General features: G+C 42.4%; 1 protein-coding gene across 1 annotated transcript; it reads right to left on the reverse strand.

The window, feature by feature from the left end:
• Positions 1-2,925: 2,925 nt before the first annotated feature.
• LOC117873469 (killer cell lectin-like receptor 7) lies at positions 2,926-11,021 on the reverse strand. The gene is made up of 5 exons (XM_034762934.1): positions 10,846-11,021; positions 9,409-9,503; positions 7,984-8,076; positions 6,506-6,676; positions 2,926-3,101 (listed from the first exon to the last, which is right to left on the reverse strand). Exons 2-5 carry the CDS (start codon positions 9,500-9,502, stop codon positions 2,926-2,928), a joined length of 534 nt encoding a protein of 177 aa, XP_034618825.1. The 5' UTR covers position 9,503; positions 10,846-11,021.
• Between the last annotated feature and the right edge of the window lie 2,989 nt (positions 11,022-14,010).

Genomic DNA, 14,010 nt, shown 5'->3' on the forward strand with positions numbered 1-14,010 from the left:
ACATCTCCTTGAACACAGGGCAAATCAACAACATCCATTGACAAAGAATGGTTTGCGATAACACAGTCACAGAGCTGCGTTCCAGAGCTCTAGAGCTATGATAACTTCTGCTCCCCAACACAGAACTACAATTTCATTTGCTTTTGGGGTGGAGAGAGGCTGGACACAGTCTGGTGCGTAATGCTGGAGAACTCAAGAGTGAGGGGAAGCAGTTAGCTCTGACAGTAGCAAAAAAGCCCCCCGTCAGACAATTTCTGGTTAATGTGGAAACTGGATTGTGGCCCCCTCCTCTTGCTGACGGGGATGGCTGTGCTGGCGGAAATGCTGACAGCACATGTCAAATATGCAACATTACAAAGGGTGCCCCTCTCTGCTCTCTCCTTAGGTTTCTATCAGCTCTGGGTATGATTCTCCACCTGTTTTATACCAGTGTAACTCCACTGTTTTTAATAGGACCTGTGCTCCAAAATCAGTGAAGTTACTGCAGATTTTCACAGTCCAAATGAGGTCAGAATGTGGACTCATGCTGCAGAGAATCATAGAAGTCAAAATTTCAGTCCCATATTAATGTCATTTATTTCATCCTTTGGAAATCTGTGACAAGGATTATGCAGCAGACTGGAATGGGTAAGGGATCCCTGACTCTCACATGCCAGGGGAGAACAGGAAGCTCACAGGGTCACAGGGAAAAGGCGGTTCTCTTTCCTCCTGGCTGATTGAGTCAGGGAAGCCTCTGGGGATTATGAGCAGTTGTTTCAGTTGAGATATTTTTTCTCATGTTTGTTTGTTCCCATATTTATAAACAATAAAGAAGGGGATAAAAAGGGACTTGGGCCTGGAGAGTGCTTCCCTTCCCTGGCTGATGAAACAGAGACCCTCTCCCCACCATGCACATGGTCAATACAACAATCCTGCATTGAACTCAGACTTGACCTTATATTTTCATACGTTTATCATAGGATTCTGTCTAGTGCATTATCCAGCCTAATTTTAAATGTTTCTTGCAGAGGGATTTCCACCACTTACCTTGGGAAACTTTCTTTTATCTTAATTCTCTCCCTTTACACCTAGTTCTACAACCTCACACCACCCTGAAAACCTATTTCTCTCTTGGATGCTGATACACTTTCAATATTTCTAAACAGTTATTGTACATCCCCTTTTAGTCATGGTTTGTACAAAATTCATTACACATACTTAGTTCTTCAGTCTTTCTTTATAAGTCAGTCCCTCCAGCCCATTTAATAAAGTGCATGTCTTATGTCTGAATTCCTTCCAAACTGCCCACCATTTTCTGCCATTTTTAAAGCCTTGTTTATCTAAATCCTTGGGTCGGGTGTGTTTTTGGGTGTGTTGTTGTAGAGAGAGTGAGGTACGATCATGATGTCATTTTCCCCCTTTTACTTCTTCTTCCCACTTGCTGGAAAGCTCTTTTTGCTGTGACCTGAGTCAAACAGTTCCCACTGTGTAGTGCTATCTCTGAGAGGTTTCTGTTGTACACTGTTCCTTGGGTAATCCTTGTGCCTATGTGAATTTCCTCAGTGAGCCATTAACATTGTTTGGCCTTTGTACTGTTGTACCTGAAAGGTTGCTTGTGGATGTTTTCAACCTCACAACATGTTTCATTAACACATACATAGCCGAACTTCATAACGTCACATACCATGATAGCACATACAATCCAATGGGATATTAATGTCTGGCAGATCAAGACTTTTAGAATGATACCTCACAAAGCACACTTTGTACAAAACATATCCTAAGTATATGACAGTGGTGAATATTAGGATGCCAGGGTGTCACAATGGCCAAGCCACTTCAATTCTCTGGAAGGGGATGAAGTGGTTTGGGTACAAGAAAAATGATCCCCAGTCTTTGCCTCAATTATAACCAAATGTTTCTCCATTATCTTTTTTCCTTGATCCTTTGTCACGGACCACAAGTCTTGAACACTAGCCCACAGGTCTCTCAGTTACTAATCATCCCTGATTTATCGCACTGCAACCTCTTAACAGCTTCCAGAACAGCAGCCAAACTCTGACAGAAGACTGCAGTCCTGGGATCTGATTGGTGGATCGCAGGGAGTACTGATTGGTCCCCAGCCTCTATTTAACCCAAGCACAGGAACAGGAGACTTCACAGTCCCCCTTTGACTATCCAGAAGCCAGGTTTAGTCACATAAGTTAAATAATTCTTTCCACCTTGTGAGGCAAATTGGCTGTGACCTATCTTCATTTAGAAGCAGCAACCGCACTACCTGATGGGGTGAAAAGAATTGTTCCAGATAGGAGCTCCTTAACCACTTCTTCCTCTCTAAAAGGAGATATGTCCTAATGCTGGCAGCCCTCCTCTACAGAAGGAGAGGTAAAGAAGGTGAGACCCCACATTACAGGTTCCCTGTTCCCTGGAGGCGAAATCCAACCTTAGCCAGATCCTAGGGACAACAAAATGACCTTTACTCCTTTTGAGCTAGCAGGTCCCTTTCTGTGGTATGTTTATACAGCATTTAGCATTAATATAATGTACCCCATTTTGAAGATGAAACACAAAATTAAATAATTTTCCTAAGGCCATGAGAAAGTGGCAGAGCAGGAAATTGAACCCTTTCCAGTGCTCTAACCACTTGACACATTTGCTTTCATTAATCTAAAAGATTCCTCAGTCACTTGAACTGACCACCCTGACTGGCTGGTGAATGTTCCAAATGGGTGAGGTTTAGCTCCCCACTTTGAATGGCCAAGTCCTGTTTCCTTCCATAACAAACTCATCAACAGTTTTCTGTGACCAAAGTAAAGAAGGAAGAAATAAAGGTAAATTATACTAATAGTAAACATAGGGCAAGATCCTCAGCTTGTGTAAATTAGTGTCTCAATCAAAATCTAGGACATTGATTATTCCAAGATTTCTCTTTCTGCAAAGGACTTTCTAGAGTATGATTCCATCATTTCTAGGTTTCTTCTTGTGCTGGTTAAACAGATTCCAACTAAGCACTTTTTTTCTTACAAACACAACGATTATGATATATGCATCCATAGGATTGGGCTTTGCCATCTTCCAAAACCACACAGTCCCCTTCATAGTAAATTTCACTGACTTGAAACCTGAAAGACACAGTTTACACTTAGTTGTGCAAATCACTTGGTGATAAAATAAGAATCAGAGTGTTAACATTGGGACCATTTGGAGCTGGGAGCCAGGAGCTGTTTAACCATGTGAGATTGAGGTTGATGTTTATGAAAGTGGGGGACTAATAGCATGGCTAGCATCAGCTATAGAATATGCTGTGTTGTGAAAGTTATCCCACTCTCCCCACCCCCAGCTCTGCCTTTGAAAATAAGTTCTAAACTGCAGGACCCTCTTGTACTCCAGCCCCAGGGTACTTCTTGTGCACACATTGCTAATCATATCAAATGATGTAGTCATTTTCTGGTGTAAATACATTGGGACTTGGATGAGCGATCACCAAACTCACTATTCCTTCTGAAAGGTTAGAAATTTCTAATCTTGGGCAGCAGAATTTCCTCTCTTCATTCCCCACCCCTACCCCCATTTGCTCCATTATCTTTCCAGGTACAGAAGTTAAGCTGACTGGTCTGTAATTCCCTGGGTTGTCCTTATTTCCCTTTTTATAGATGGGCACTATATTTGCCCTTTTCAAGTCTTCTGGAATGTTTCCTGTCTTCCATGACCAAAGCCAAAATAGTAATTACAAAAGAAATAGAATATTGTTTCAGTTGTTTAATAGTAAGTCATCAAATATGGACATCATGGGTAAAAAAAAATATTCTTGGCACAGGAGAATTAGAAACAAAAAAAAGAGTTTTTGTCTAAAAAATGATATCTTGGCAACAGAAGATAAAAGATTCTCCATGTGAGATGGGTGGATCCTGGGGGCAGTAGCCTCAAGCTGGCTTCACAGCAGCGTCACACTCCGGAAGCTGGTCTGGATTTTGGAACAGATGAACAATAGCAGCAGCAAGGACCAAGAACAGAAGGCTGGTTGGTGAAGTGGAGTGTGGTCATTGCTCCTCCTACTGAAAGAGGAGCCATCTCCTTCTATAATAGCCTACAAGCACTTTCTGTGAGCACAGCAGAGAATTTTAACAGCATAGTAGGGACCCTGTCCTGTTTTGTGCTCGGCTGAAACAGGACCAGAGTGCTCAGAACTTAAATAACTTATGTTGGAGTTGGATGATTTAAGTTGGACTCCATATTCAGCACCATACAAGATGGAGCCTTATAAATATAGGCAACAGTAGCATCTGGATGCTCCAAAATAGGACCTCATACATCCTATGTACGTTCTTGTGCCATTACAGAAGACTTTAGCTAAACAGACCCTTTTCACACATACAGAAGTTTAGGCTTCCACAAGAATAGCCCAAGGCTTTTCCATTTTTCAGTGTTGCACAATAATATGGACCATGGTAACTTCTCATACTTGGAAACCTGGGATGAAGAGACATTTTACTGTCAGCCAGACAAGTCACATATCAAAAATCATAAATAGTTACCATGATAACACAGGCATAATTGTGATGAGCAGAGTAGCTTTTAAAAAACATGGAAGTGAGGTTATGAGAACAATAAGCTAGTAATGTTGGCTAGAGTGAAGTACAGTGCAGAGGGATACTAATGCCTCTTATTTCTAACCTCCAGCATCCCCAGTTATTTGGGCCCTGGTATTCAACAGTGCTTTTTCCAACACTTCACAGACCTGACCTGCACAACCTTTCAATGTTCAGCTAAAAATAATATAGAACATTATTAAGTGGAATTGTACATACAATATATTTTTCCTTAGAAATTATTGGCAGACAAAAAAACCCCTGTGTTGTTTCCTGAACCTCAAGACGAAAGTTGGGGAAGGGAGGGAGAAATCAGGGAAAAAGTCAAAGTTGTTTCCATTTCACAGGCTCAAAGCCAATCCATTTGGGGATTTTCAAAAATTTTGGTGAAGTTATCAGAATGGTTCTTGAAAAAAAATTTGTTTACCAAAACCCCATTTTTCAGAACATTTAAAAAAGTGTCAGCAAAAAAGAAAAAAACAAAAAACTATTGCCATAGAAAGTTTTGATTAAAAGTATCAGAAAAAGCAAACATTTTCAAAGACAGGTGTTTAAAAAAAAAAGTTTTAAAAGGCCATTTTAGATTAAAAGTTTTTCATTCAGTCAGTTCTGTCTAGGAAATATTCCACTCTTCTCTGCTATTAGGCACAAACCGAGAAGCAGGATGATTTATGCTAGATTGCAGTCCTGATCCAGTGAATCACACACACACACTTCTGAGGTCAGACTTCAGAACTGGCTCTCCCCTTGGTGTTTGCGTCCAGTAAAGATTCTACAATAAATATACAGGGAAATAGTAGCGAAGTCTTACACATCAGTGGTGAGAGCAGTACCATCTTCCCATTGCCAGTAGCCTTTGGTTTTATTATATAATAATCCCATCCAGTAAGGAAAACTTGTCAGTGGTTTTATGAAGTCCTATGGAGGATAAAAAAGAGAGAGAGACAAAAATACGGTAGAACTGGCAGAAATTTGACTGATAATTTTTTCCATAAAATATTCAGTTTCACCAAAATCAAAATGTTTCCCACAGATTCTTCAATACTCGCTACATTTTTNCTGGTGTTGATTAAGAATTCTGTGTTGAGATAAGATTTAATGTTCCTGTATGGAGTAGGTAGAATAATATTAATTGAAAAATTAATTGAAGAGTTTTTATAATATTAAAAAAAAAAAAAGATTTTTCTTCATTTTCATCCAATTCTCTTCCTGCAACACATAATGGGATTATTCTCTGCTGGCAAAATACAATTGACTTCAATAGAGTTATGCCAATGAAAAATGTAGGCCCTTATGTATGTTATCAGTTGTTTCACCCTTTCCTTGAAGAAAGTGTACGCAAGGAGCACATTGACAGATTCTCCTTGTTCCTATGCAAAAGTAAAGCATTCTAATTAATCTAAAATGTCAACACCGGGACTACAAAAGTGCTGGAAGCTATTAGAATCAGACCATGGTGTAGACGCTGCTCTCTTTTACTCTCTGGTAGTACAAGAGGGTGGAAACTGGCTTCTAGGGATATCCTTGAAGTGAGGGAGTCCCCTGCTGGTAAACACCATGTTCAAGCCCTGGCACAGGGTACGTACCTGGAGAGAGAATGGGAGGGGCCACAGAACCCAAGATGTCTTTAACTCCCCCAGGGCTGGGGCCTGTGTAAAACCAGGATTAGGGAGCAGTAGCTGGCTCCTGATCACCACCACCAAGTCTAGCAGAGACTTGGGGATTGGGTGATCTGAGTTATATTTCTCTGGTTAGAAAACATACTCATTAGAGCTAGTTGATTTTTTTTAAAATTTGAATTTCAAAAAATTAGGGAACTTTAGAAACAAAAAATAACTAATTTTTCCACTTTTTCCATGCCCTTTCAGAAGTTCTGTTGAAAATTACCAAGCTAAATACAAGAGGGACAGTTGTCTGCCAAAGGCAAGGTCCTGTACCTTTTGACTGCAAGAAGTTAATATTCTGGGTTTGAAGATGATCTCTCTCCCATGTGAGGTTTTCTAGGATTTCCTCTAGCTCACGAGTTTGGTTTTCCAAGATAATTTGCTGGCAGGTAAGATTTTCCAGAATTCCCTGCTGCTGGCTGAAGTTTTGCTGCCATCTGCTTACTAGATGGAAAATCAGAAAATAACATCCCAATGGCTTGCAAGATAGAAGGACAAAGAGATGTAAGTTTATTTCCAGTTCCAATTATTTTTGATGTTAAAGAAATAATTAAAAAAATTACACTAATGAGATTCTTCTTTAATTTTAAAAATATTTTTAACGTTCAAAGCTTGTGCAAGGAAAGCTGGGGTCTCCTGTGAAGCCATATGCTTGGGCACCCTGAATGCAAAGGCCAATGTTCAGTGTGCGATCTCCCCTGACACACCTACCCCGAACTTCCATACCTTGCCATTTGTGGGGAGAATAGGAAATGATTTCAGACATGCTGTGTCTATCTGTGGAGAGAGTTAAGGGAATACTGGAGAAAGGTTTCCTTTTAAGTAGGAGAGGCTGCCAAGCAACAACGTGCCCAGTAAGGGCCATGATAAAGGGGGAGCCATCCCAGTTCCCTGGGGGCTCAAATTGTTACTACAGAGTTCTCAGTCACCACAAAGATTTTCATACTACACAGTATGGAGTAGAATAGCATGAACAGTGATCAGCAAACTAGTATTTTCCGTCTCTTAGATGGGATCTCCAGGGACCCCTGTGCCACTGTAGGTTTAGTAGCTTTGTCTGAATTGGCCTTCTGTAAATGTAGTGTTACTGAAAGATGACAAACTGCCAACCTGAACAGCATGGGTCATCATTGTTTATCTGTGGCACAGGTAAACCACTGGTACCAACACTGCTGGCTTCACTACATTGCCCATGGATGTGCCTCCTCTTTGTTTTGGAGAGAACATCATTTGGTATGAGAGAGGAGTTGTTTCCATGACCTATTCACATTTTAGTCTTCCTGCAGAGACTGTGAACCATGGAGATAATCACCCCCAGCTGTGGTGCTGGTTGTTGAGATGGACACCTGCTCATTGGTATCCACCTCTTGTGTATAGTCTTATACTTGGTCTGTAAGCTTGTTGGGGCAGAGCCTGTCTTTTTGTTATATAGTTGTATAGCACCTAGAAAAATTAAGTGGGGTCTCTAGGTGCTACCGCAATGCTAATAATAAATCATTCATTTCACATCCAATTGCCAGCAGATGACAACAATTTGTGCCCTCTCAAAGTGACCTGGATTTGAATTTCTGACCCAGAGATTAAAATCTATTTCATTACCAGTGTCATAAATCAATGGGAGAGATGAGTTTCAGCACAACTGAAATATCAGGCCCAAGGTGGATCAAATTGGTCACTCAAAAACTGAGGCTCCCAAAATCAGTGTCCACTTTTGAAAACTTGGGTTTTAGTGTCTTCTCTAAAGTACTTACCCAGAGCCCCCAAGAACCCTGATGTTACCAGCAAAGCCAGGCAGAGGATTCCAAAGATTACTGCAAAGAGCCTCCACAGAGGAGAAGGAGAATCTAACAGAGAGAGCAAGAACAAAGACAGGCAAACTGAGTCCCTCTCCTGAGGCTCTAGGGTCAGACTGGGGCTTGTCCAGACTGCGGCAGATTCTCAAAGCCAGAACCCACCCAGCAATTCCCACAGAATATCAGACCAATAGTCCATCTAGTCCACTGTCTTGTCTTCAGGAGTGGCCCACATCAGTTCTTCAGAGGACAGTGTCCCAATAATGGACAACTATGGAATAGCCTGCCCATACAGGAAGTTTCTTCCTAACCCCCAGCAGCTGGCTTATGCTGTGAGGCAGTGAGGTGGATGTGAAATACAGCAACCTACAATATAAGAGCTTCTTTTAATTAGATGCTCAATAATTCTGACAACCAAAGAATGGTTGGGGAAAACAGACTTCCTTTTTGGCTGGTAAGTCTGTGAACTCTCCACATCTGCATGATTATTTCCTGCATTTGGATCCCAAGTCTCCCAGTAACATGACATTAACAAGCAGAATAGAAAGCAAACATAGAACTTTCCAACTCCTGGAATACCCCACTAGAAAAAATGGACAGATAGTGGATGAAGAATTTTGACTATGGTGAGTACGGCCAGACCACAACATAGGGTCCCTCTCCTAGGGTGACCAGATGTCCCGATTTTATAGGGACAGTCACGATTTTTGGGTCTTTTTCTTATATAGGTTCCTATTACCCCCCCATCTCACCCCCGTCCCGATTTTTCACATATGCTGTCTGGTCACCCTACCTCTCCAGCTCCAACTTCCCACCCCCATGTGGCACTGCCCATTTGGAGTAGCAGTAGCAGGACAATCAGACAGACTTCTCAGACAGACAGGTTACCAGCAGAAGCCCCCTTCTCTTTAGAATAGTAAAAGGTGGCTTCAGAGGGAGTTCCCAATGTTAACCCCAGCAACAAGGGTGCATCTGCTTAGATGGGCTGTCCAGCCCTCCTTCACTCTTTCTTTTCTGGCACATGTAGATTCCACGGCAGGGGTGGAGTTGGAGTGCATCTTCCATGAGCAGTGGGCCTTGAAGTTTACACCCCATTGAGTTGAATAGGGCAGCTCAAACTTCTCAGAGTCATTGTTTCGAGCTCTTTGCAGATTCAGACAGGTGTAAGTGCATTGGTTATGGCCAATTCACATTTTTAAGCCTTTTTCTTTTTTCACAAACATGAGGGCTAGAATTTTTTTTAATTAAAGCTGGGATTCTAATGTAATCACATAATTCCAGGAGACTGGGATCCTAGGCATGGGCCTCTAGTGCCTATGTTTTAATGTGGTCCTAAGTAAAACTCCCGCATGTATAGAGTCAATAGCTTGCAATGCAAGGTACCTTTGTTCTTGGTGGTCTCAGCTCTTTGTCTGCTTTGCTGTTGAGTAGGAGTGTGAAATTTCAGTTCTGAGTAGGTCACCACCTGCTCGCTCATTCTGGGGGGATATAGGATAGAAAAATTAGACTCCTCTTTGGTGGACTCATGTGGGTGATGGGGTTGAATGAGGAATTGACATGACAGAGCTGTGTATTTCTGTCACAGAAAGCAAACAAATAAATAAATTACAACCTTTTTTTATGCCCTAATAGATTGGTCTATGGGAGCCAGAATATTGAGAAGAATTAAAATTTCATATTGAGCAGGGCGTTCAGTAGGTACTTCTTAGCATTTTTATCTGCTTCCAGAAAATGTAGTTAAGCTGAAAAGAAAAGCTGTTAGAACATATCAATAGCTAAAGCCAAACAAACCTTAAGAAAACTGAAATAAAGCAACCTGATTCCCTGCAACACCCCACCAAAAAACACAACTGTAAAGGATGATCGGACTCTCCAAAAATGTGTAAAAATGGAATGTACCCAACCAATTCATTCTGTTGTGTGTATTTAGCTGCTGTCTTTATTACCAAAAAAAGGTTTCATACTTTTTACTTCTGCTCACCCTGCAGTCCCAAAACAGCTCAGATTGGTTTTTCCTCATGTTGCAATAGTCAACGAACTCAAGCTTTGAGTGAGAGGGCAAGAACCCTACAACAAAAATGCCTAGCCCACGTTCTCCACAATTCATATCTAAGGACTGTCAGCAAGAATTCATGGATTTCAGGTGCACATATTTTGTATTGGAATAAAATGTTTGTCTTGATTTCATTTTGTTGGGTCCAGTCTATATTTCTAACTCTTTTATATGACTTCTCTAACTCCGCTAGAGCTCAGAACACCTTTTCTTTTAATATCATTTGAAAATGTTATTAACATGCTAGTTACACTCTCCTCCACATAAATAATGAGAAAACTAATCACCGATTTCTTCTACCCAGCATTAGCTGAATACCCTGCATTCAATATATTGTATTTATTAGCTTTTGTTCCTGGACCCTCTTCAAGCTTTCAGTCCAAGAGACAATGCTGATTTCTAAGACAACTTGAAGTAACTTTTCAATAAGATTTCTTGAGACTTTACCAAAGAGTTTTCTGAAATCAATATATGTATCCCATTCCTTTCCTTCCCTGGTTGGTGGTGATTTTGTATATTTGTAATAGAATGACATAGAACACACAGCAATAAATGGAGAAGCAAAATGCTACAGGACTGCTCAAAATATTACATCCCAAATGTTTGTCACTTGTACTAAATTTTATCAGAGTTAAAAAATACAAAAGTTATAAATGCGTTGAATCCAATTACCACTCATATCATGAACAGGACAGGAGAGGTAAATCATAGCTACACCAATTACCTACTTTAACAAGGAAGACCCAAAGACAACTTGGTGACAATACCTGTATATATGTCCAGAGGTCTGTCAAGTGGATTTCTGGAATAGAACTTTAAGAGGTGCACTTGTGTAGTCAGTCCTACATAGATGTCCTCGGGGAAAGAAGAGAGTTGAGAGTCTATCCTCTGAGAAGATGGTCAATGTGAGCTGAGAGAGAGGGAGAATTCTTTACTCTGCGATGTTCCAGCTGCATCTGCACAGGAAGTTCTCACTGTGCTAAGGTGAAGTGCGCTGCCCCCGCACAAGGCGCTCAGAACAAAGGGACTTTCAGTTGTTTGGGTTAAAGCATCACTAATGAGGCCGCTGGTGTTAATTTCAAAGCCTGGCTGGAGCCACTGACATGCTTGAACTTCTGCAGTAAGCAATTTGTCTACCAAAGACTTAGCTGGTGTCCAAACATTTTTTAGAATACAGTTTTTCTCATTCTCAGGATGGTCATTTTGCCTATCTGTCCTCTAAAACAGGACTTCTGTAACGTATTGACTACACAGAAGGAGATAGAGGAACCTCTCTGCCACTTCAGTTTTTAATTTTTCCCTAGTCTCTGTCAGAACCCTCCATACAACAAAAGGTGTAATTGCCATGGGCACAGCAACTTTGTCACTAGAAGAACCAGTGGGAGCAGCACTGGTGTCAGCAAAATCAGAATCAACATCAGAAGAGTCTCTGAAACTAATGGTTTCAGTATCAGTACCCTCATAGTCTCTTTCATTCCTTTTACTAGTCACTTTAGTGCCTAGGTCAATAGCAGAAACAGGCACAGGACAAAGACAGTCTCTGATTTGGGGTAAGTGGGCAGATGGTGGGAAATGCTGCCAGAATGTGACGTGGGGATAAAAGCAGGAACCAGGGGTGAAAGTAACATAGAAGACTTATCAATACGGGGCCCGGAGCCTGGAAGGGGCGGGGCCACAGAAGGAAGGGGCAGGGCTGTGGCGTCAGCCTCCCCGAGGCAGCCCTTCCGCACTGCCCGGCCCACGCCACCCGGGGCTCCGGTGGCGATTTAAAGGGCTCGGGGCTCTGGCCACTACCACGGTAGCGGTGGTGATGGCCAGGAGCCCCGGGCCCTTTTAAATCATAAGGACCCGTACATTGGCTGCATACAGGCCTGTACCAGTGGCCACTTCTTACCGGTACGCTGTATCAGCCCATACCGGCCCACTTTCACCTCTGGCAGGAACCCAACCCAGCCACCACATTGCTCCTACAATGGAGGAATCTTAGAGTTCAGCCTTGTCTACTCTACACAGTTTTTGTCAGCAAAAGGCAACTTTTGTCGACAAAACAGTGACAGTGTACACACTACAATGCTCCTCCCACTGACAAAACTCTCCTGCTTTGCCAACAAAATAAAGCCACCTCGACAAGAGTCATGGAGCTTTTTGTAGAAAGTTATATTGACAAAGCATCAGTGTAGACACTGCGTTTGTTACATCACCATAACTGGCCTCCAGGAGGTATCTCACAATGCCCACAATGACCGCTCTGCCCACTGATTTGAACTCCGCTGCCCGGCATCCAGCTACACAGGTATGTGCCCCTCCGCTTTCAAAGCCCCGGGAAGCTTTGAAATTCCTCAGCATGGAGAGATCACATAGGTATTGCCCAGCTAAGCATGTCGGCTCTCTGCCTGGACTACAGGGGAGGGGGTGGATCTTCTTGGTCTGTGGGGAGAGGAGGTTGTGGGAGAACTCAGAGGGAATTACAGAATTTAAACATGAATGCAGAATCCTGCTCTCCCGAGTACTAGGCCCACCGTGGTCGGCAGGCTGCTGCTGGGTGGGGGGAAGAGACTCCTTCTGTGCTGTGCTGTGTAGAGCCAGGGAGGGAGGTGGGGGGTTGATATTGAGGTGTCCCCCTCCCACCGCTGGTGTACCGGTCTCTGCTGAGCTGGGGTGATGGGGACAGGGGGACACCAGCTGTCTGTGCACCAGCTTCTGCCTCAGGATTGGTTGCTTTCGGCTGCTGTCTGAACTCAATGAGATAGTGTGCTTACACACTCACTCTACCCCCGACACCCACACCCACCCCATCTCTGCCTCTCTCTCACACACACACTCCTTGTCAGACACTCTCCCCCTCCACCTACACACACTTCTGTGGGATTCTTGTGTTACTGTTCAGAGCTGTCAGTTTGGTCATATTACGAGTGCTACTTTAAAAAGTGATTTAAAATGTGTTACTTTTCGGGCACACACAGAAATCATTACAAGATTCATATCATGGTACAAACAAACAATGCCAGGCTCAGCCCACAACAGAACACACATCACTGTGCCTCAGTGTTAATATGCTCCTTCAAGGCAACCCCCAGCTAAGGAGTCTCCCATTGGTATTCTCTTACAGCCTTGTGTTCATAACACACAGCACAATACTGAACAGCAGTGCAGGATCCATGCTTTCAGACAGAGATAGCTGGGTTGCAGGTTACTAGGACAGTTGAAAAGTGGCTGGCAATCTAGTAGGATGCCCATGGAATGATGGGATTGAGAAGCCTTCATCATGTGATGCTGTACTTGCCCCATAAGGCATTGCAAACTGTCACTGTGTCTCAATGGTTCCCAGCCGAGAATACCAGATTCAGGACAAACTGCTGAAAAATAGGGCACACCCACCTCAATCTGGTGGTTATTCTTCCATCAAATATACCAGGCCAGTAACAAAAGTAAACAAGAATTCAGAAATGCAGCCTCCTTAGGTATCCCAGCCCTTGTTTCACCACGCAGACACTGGACTTAATGATGAGTGGCTATTTAAAACCAATTGAATCAAACAAAGGGTTCTTCTAATCCCAAGAGATCACCCACACAGCCAGGCCAATATATAACTCAGATCTTACCCAATAATCACGTTGTTGCCAATCCTTTAGTATCTAATATATAAAGGTTTATTTATAAGAGAAAAGAAAGAGGATAAAGTTATAATGGTCAAGGAAAACAAATGCATACACTCATTGCACAGTTCTTGTATCAGGTTTGAAGCAATGATGGAATAAACTGCTGGCTTGTAGTGTCTCTGGTAACTTAATTTCCAAAATATTGGAAGGTCCTCAGTCCATTGGCTGGAATGCTCCTTTAAGTGTAAGTCCGTAGTCCAGAGATCAGAGCAGGAAAGTGGCAAAATGGAGATGTTTCCAGAGCCTTTTATAATTTCTCTCATGTGGAGGGAA

The sequence above is a fragment of the Trachemys scripta genome, chromosome 1 (genome assembly GCF_013100865.1).
Source record: "Trachemys scripta elegans isolate TJP31775 chromosome 1, CAS_Tse_1.0, whole genome shotgun sequence".
NCBI lineage: Eukaryota > Metazoa > Chordata > Testudines > Emydidae > Trachemys > Trachemys scripta.

Coding starts and splice junctions, on each gene's coding strand:
- LOC117873469 (XM_034762934.1), bottom strand. CDS start 9,502: ATGAGCGAGCAGGTGGTGACCTACTCAGAACTGAAATTTCACACTCCT. Junction 6,677..7,983: donor AGGGTTCTTGGGGGCTCTGG/GTAAGTACTTTA, acceptor TTTTCCATCTAG/TAAGCAGATGGCAGCAAAAC. Junction 3,102..6,505: donor TAACTTCTTGCAGTCAAAAG/GTACAGGACCTT, acceptor TGTGTCTTTCAG/GTTTCAAGTCAGTGAAATTT.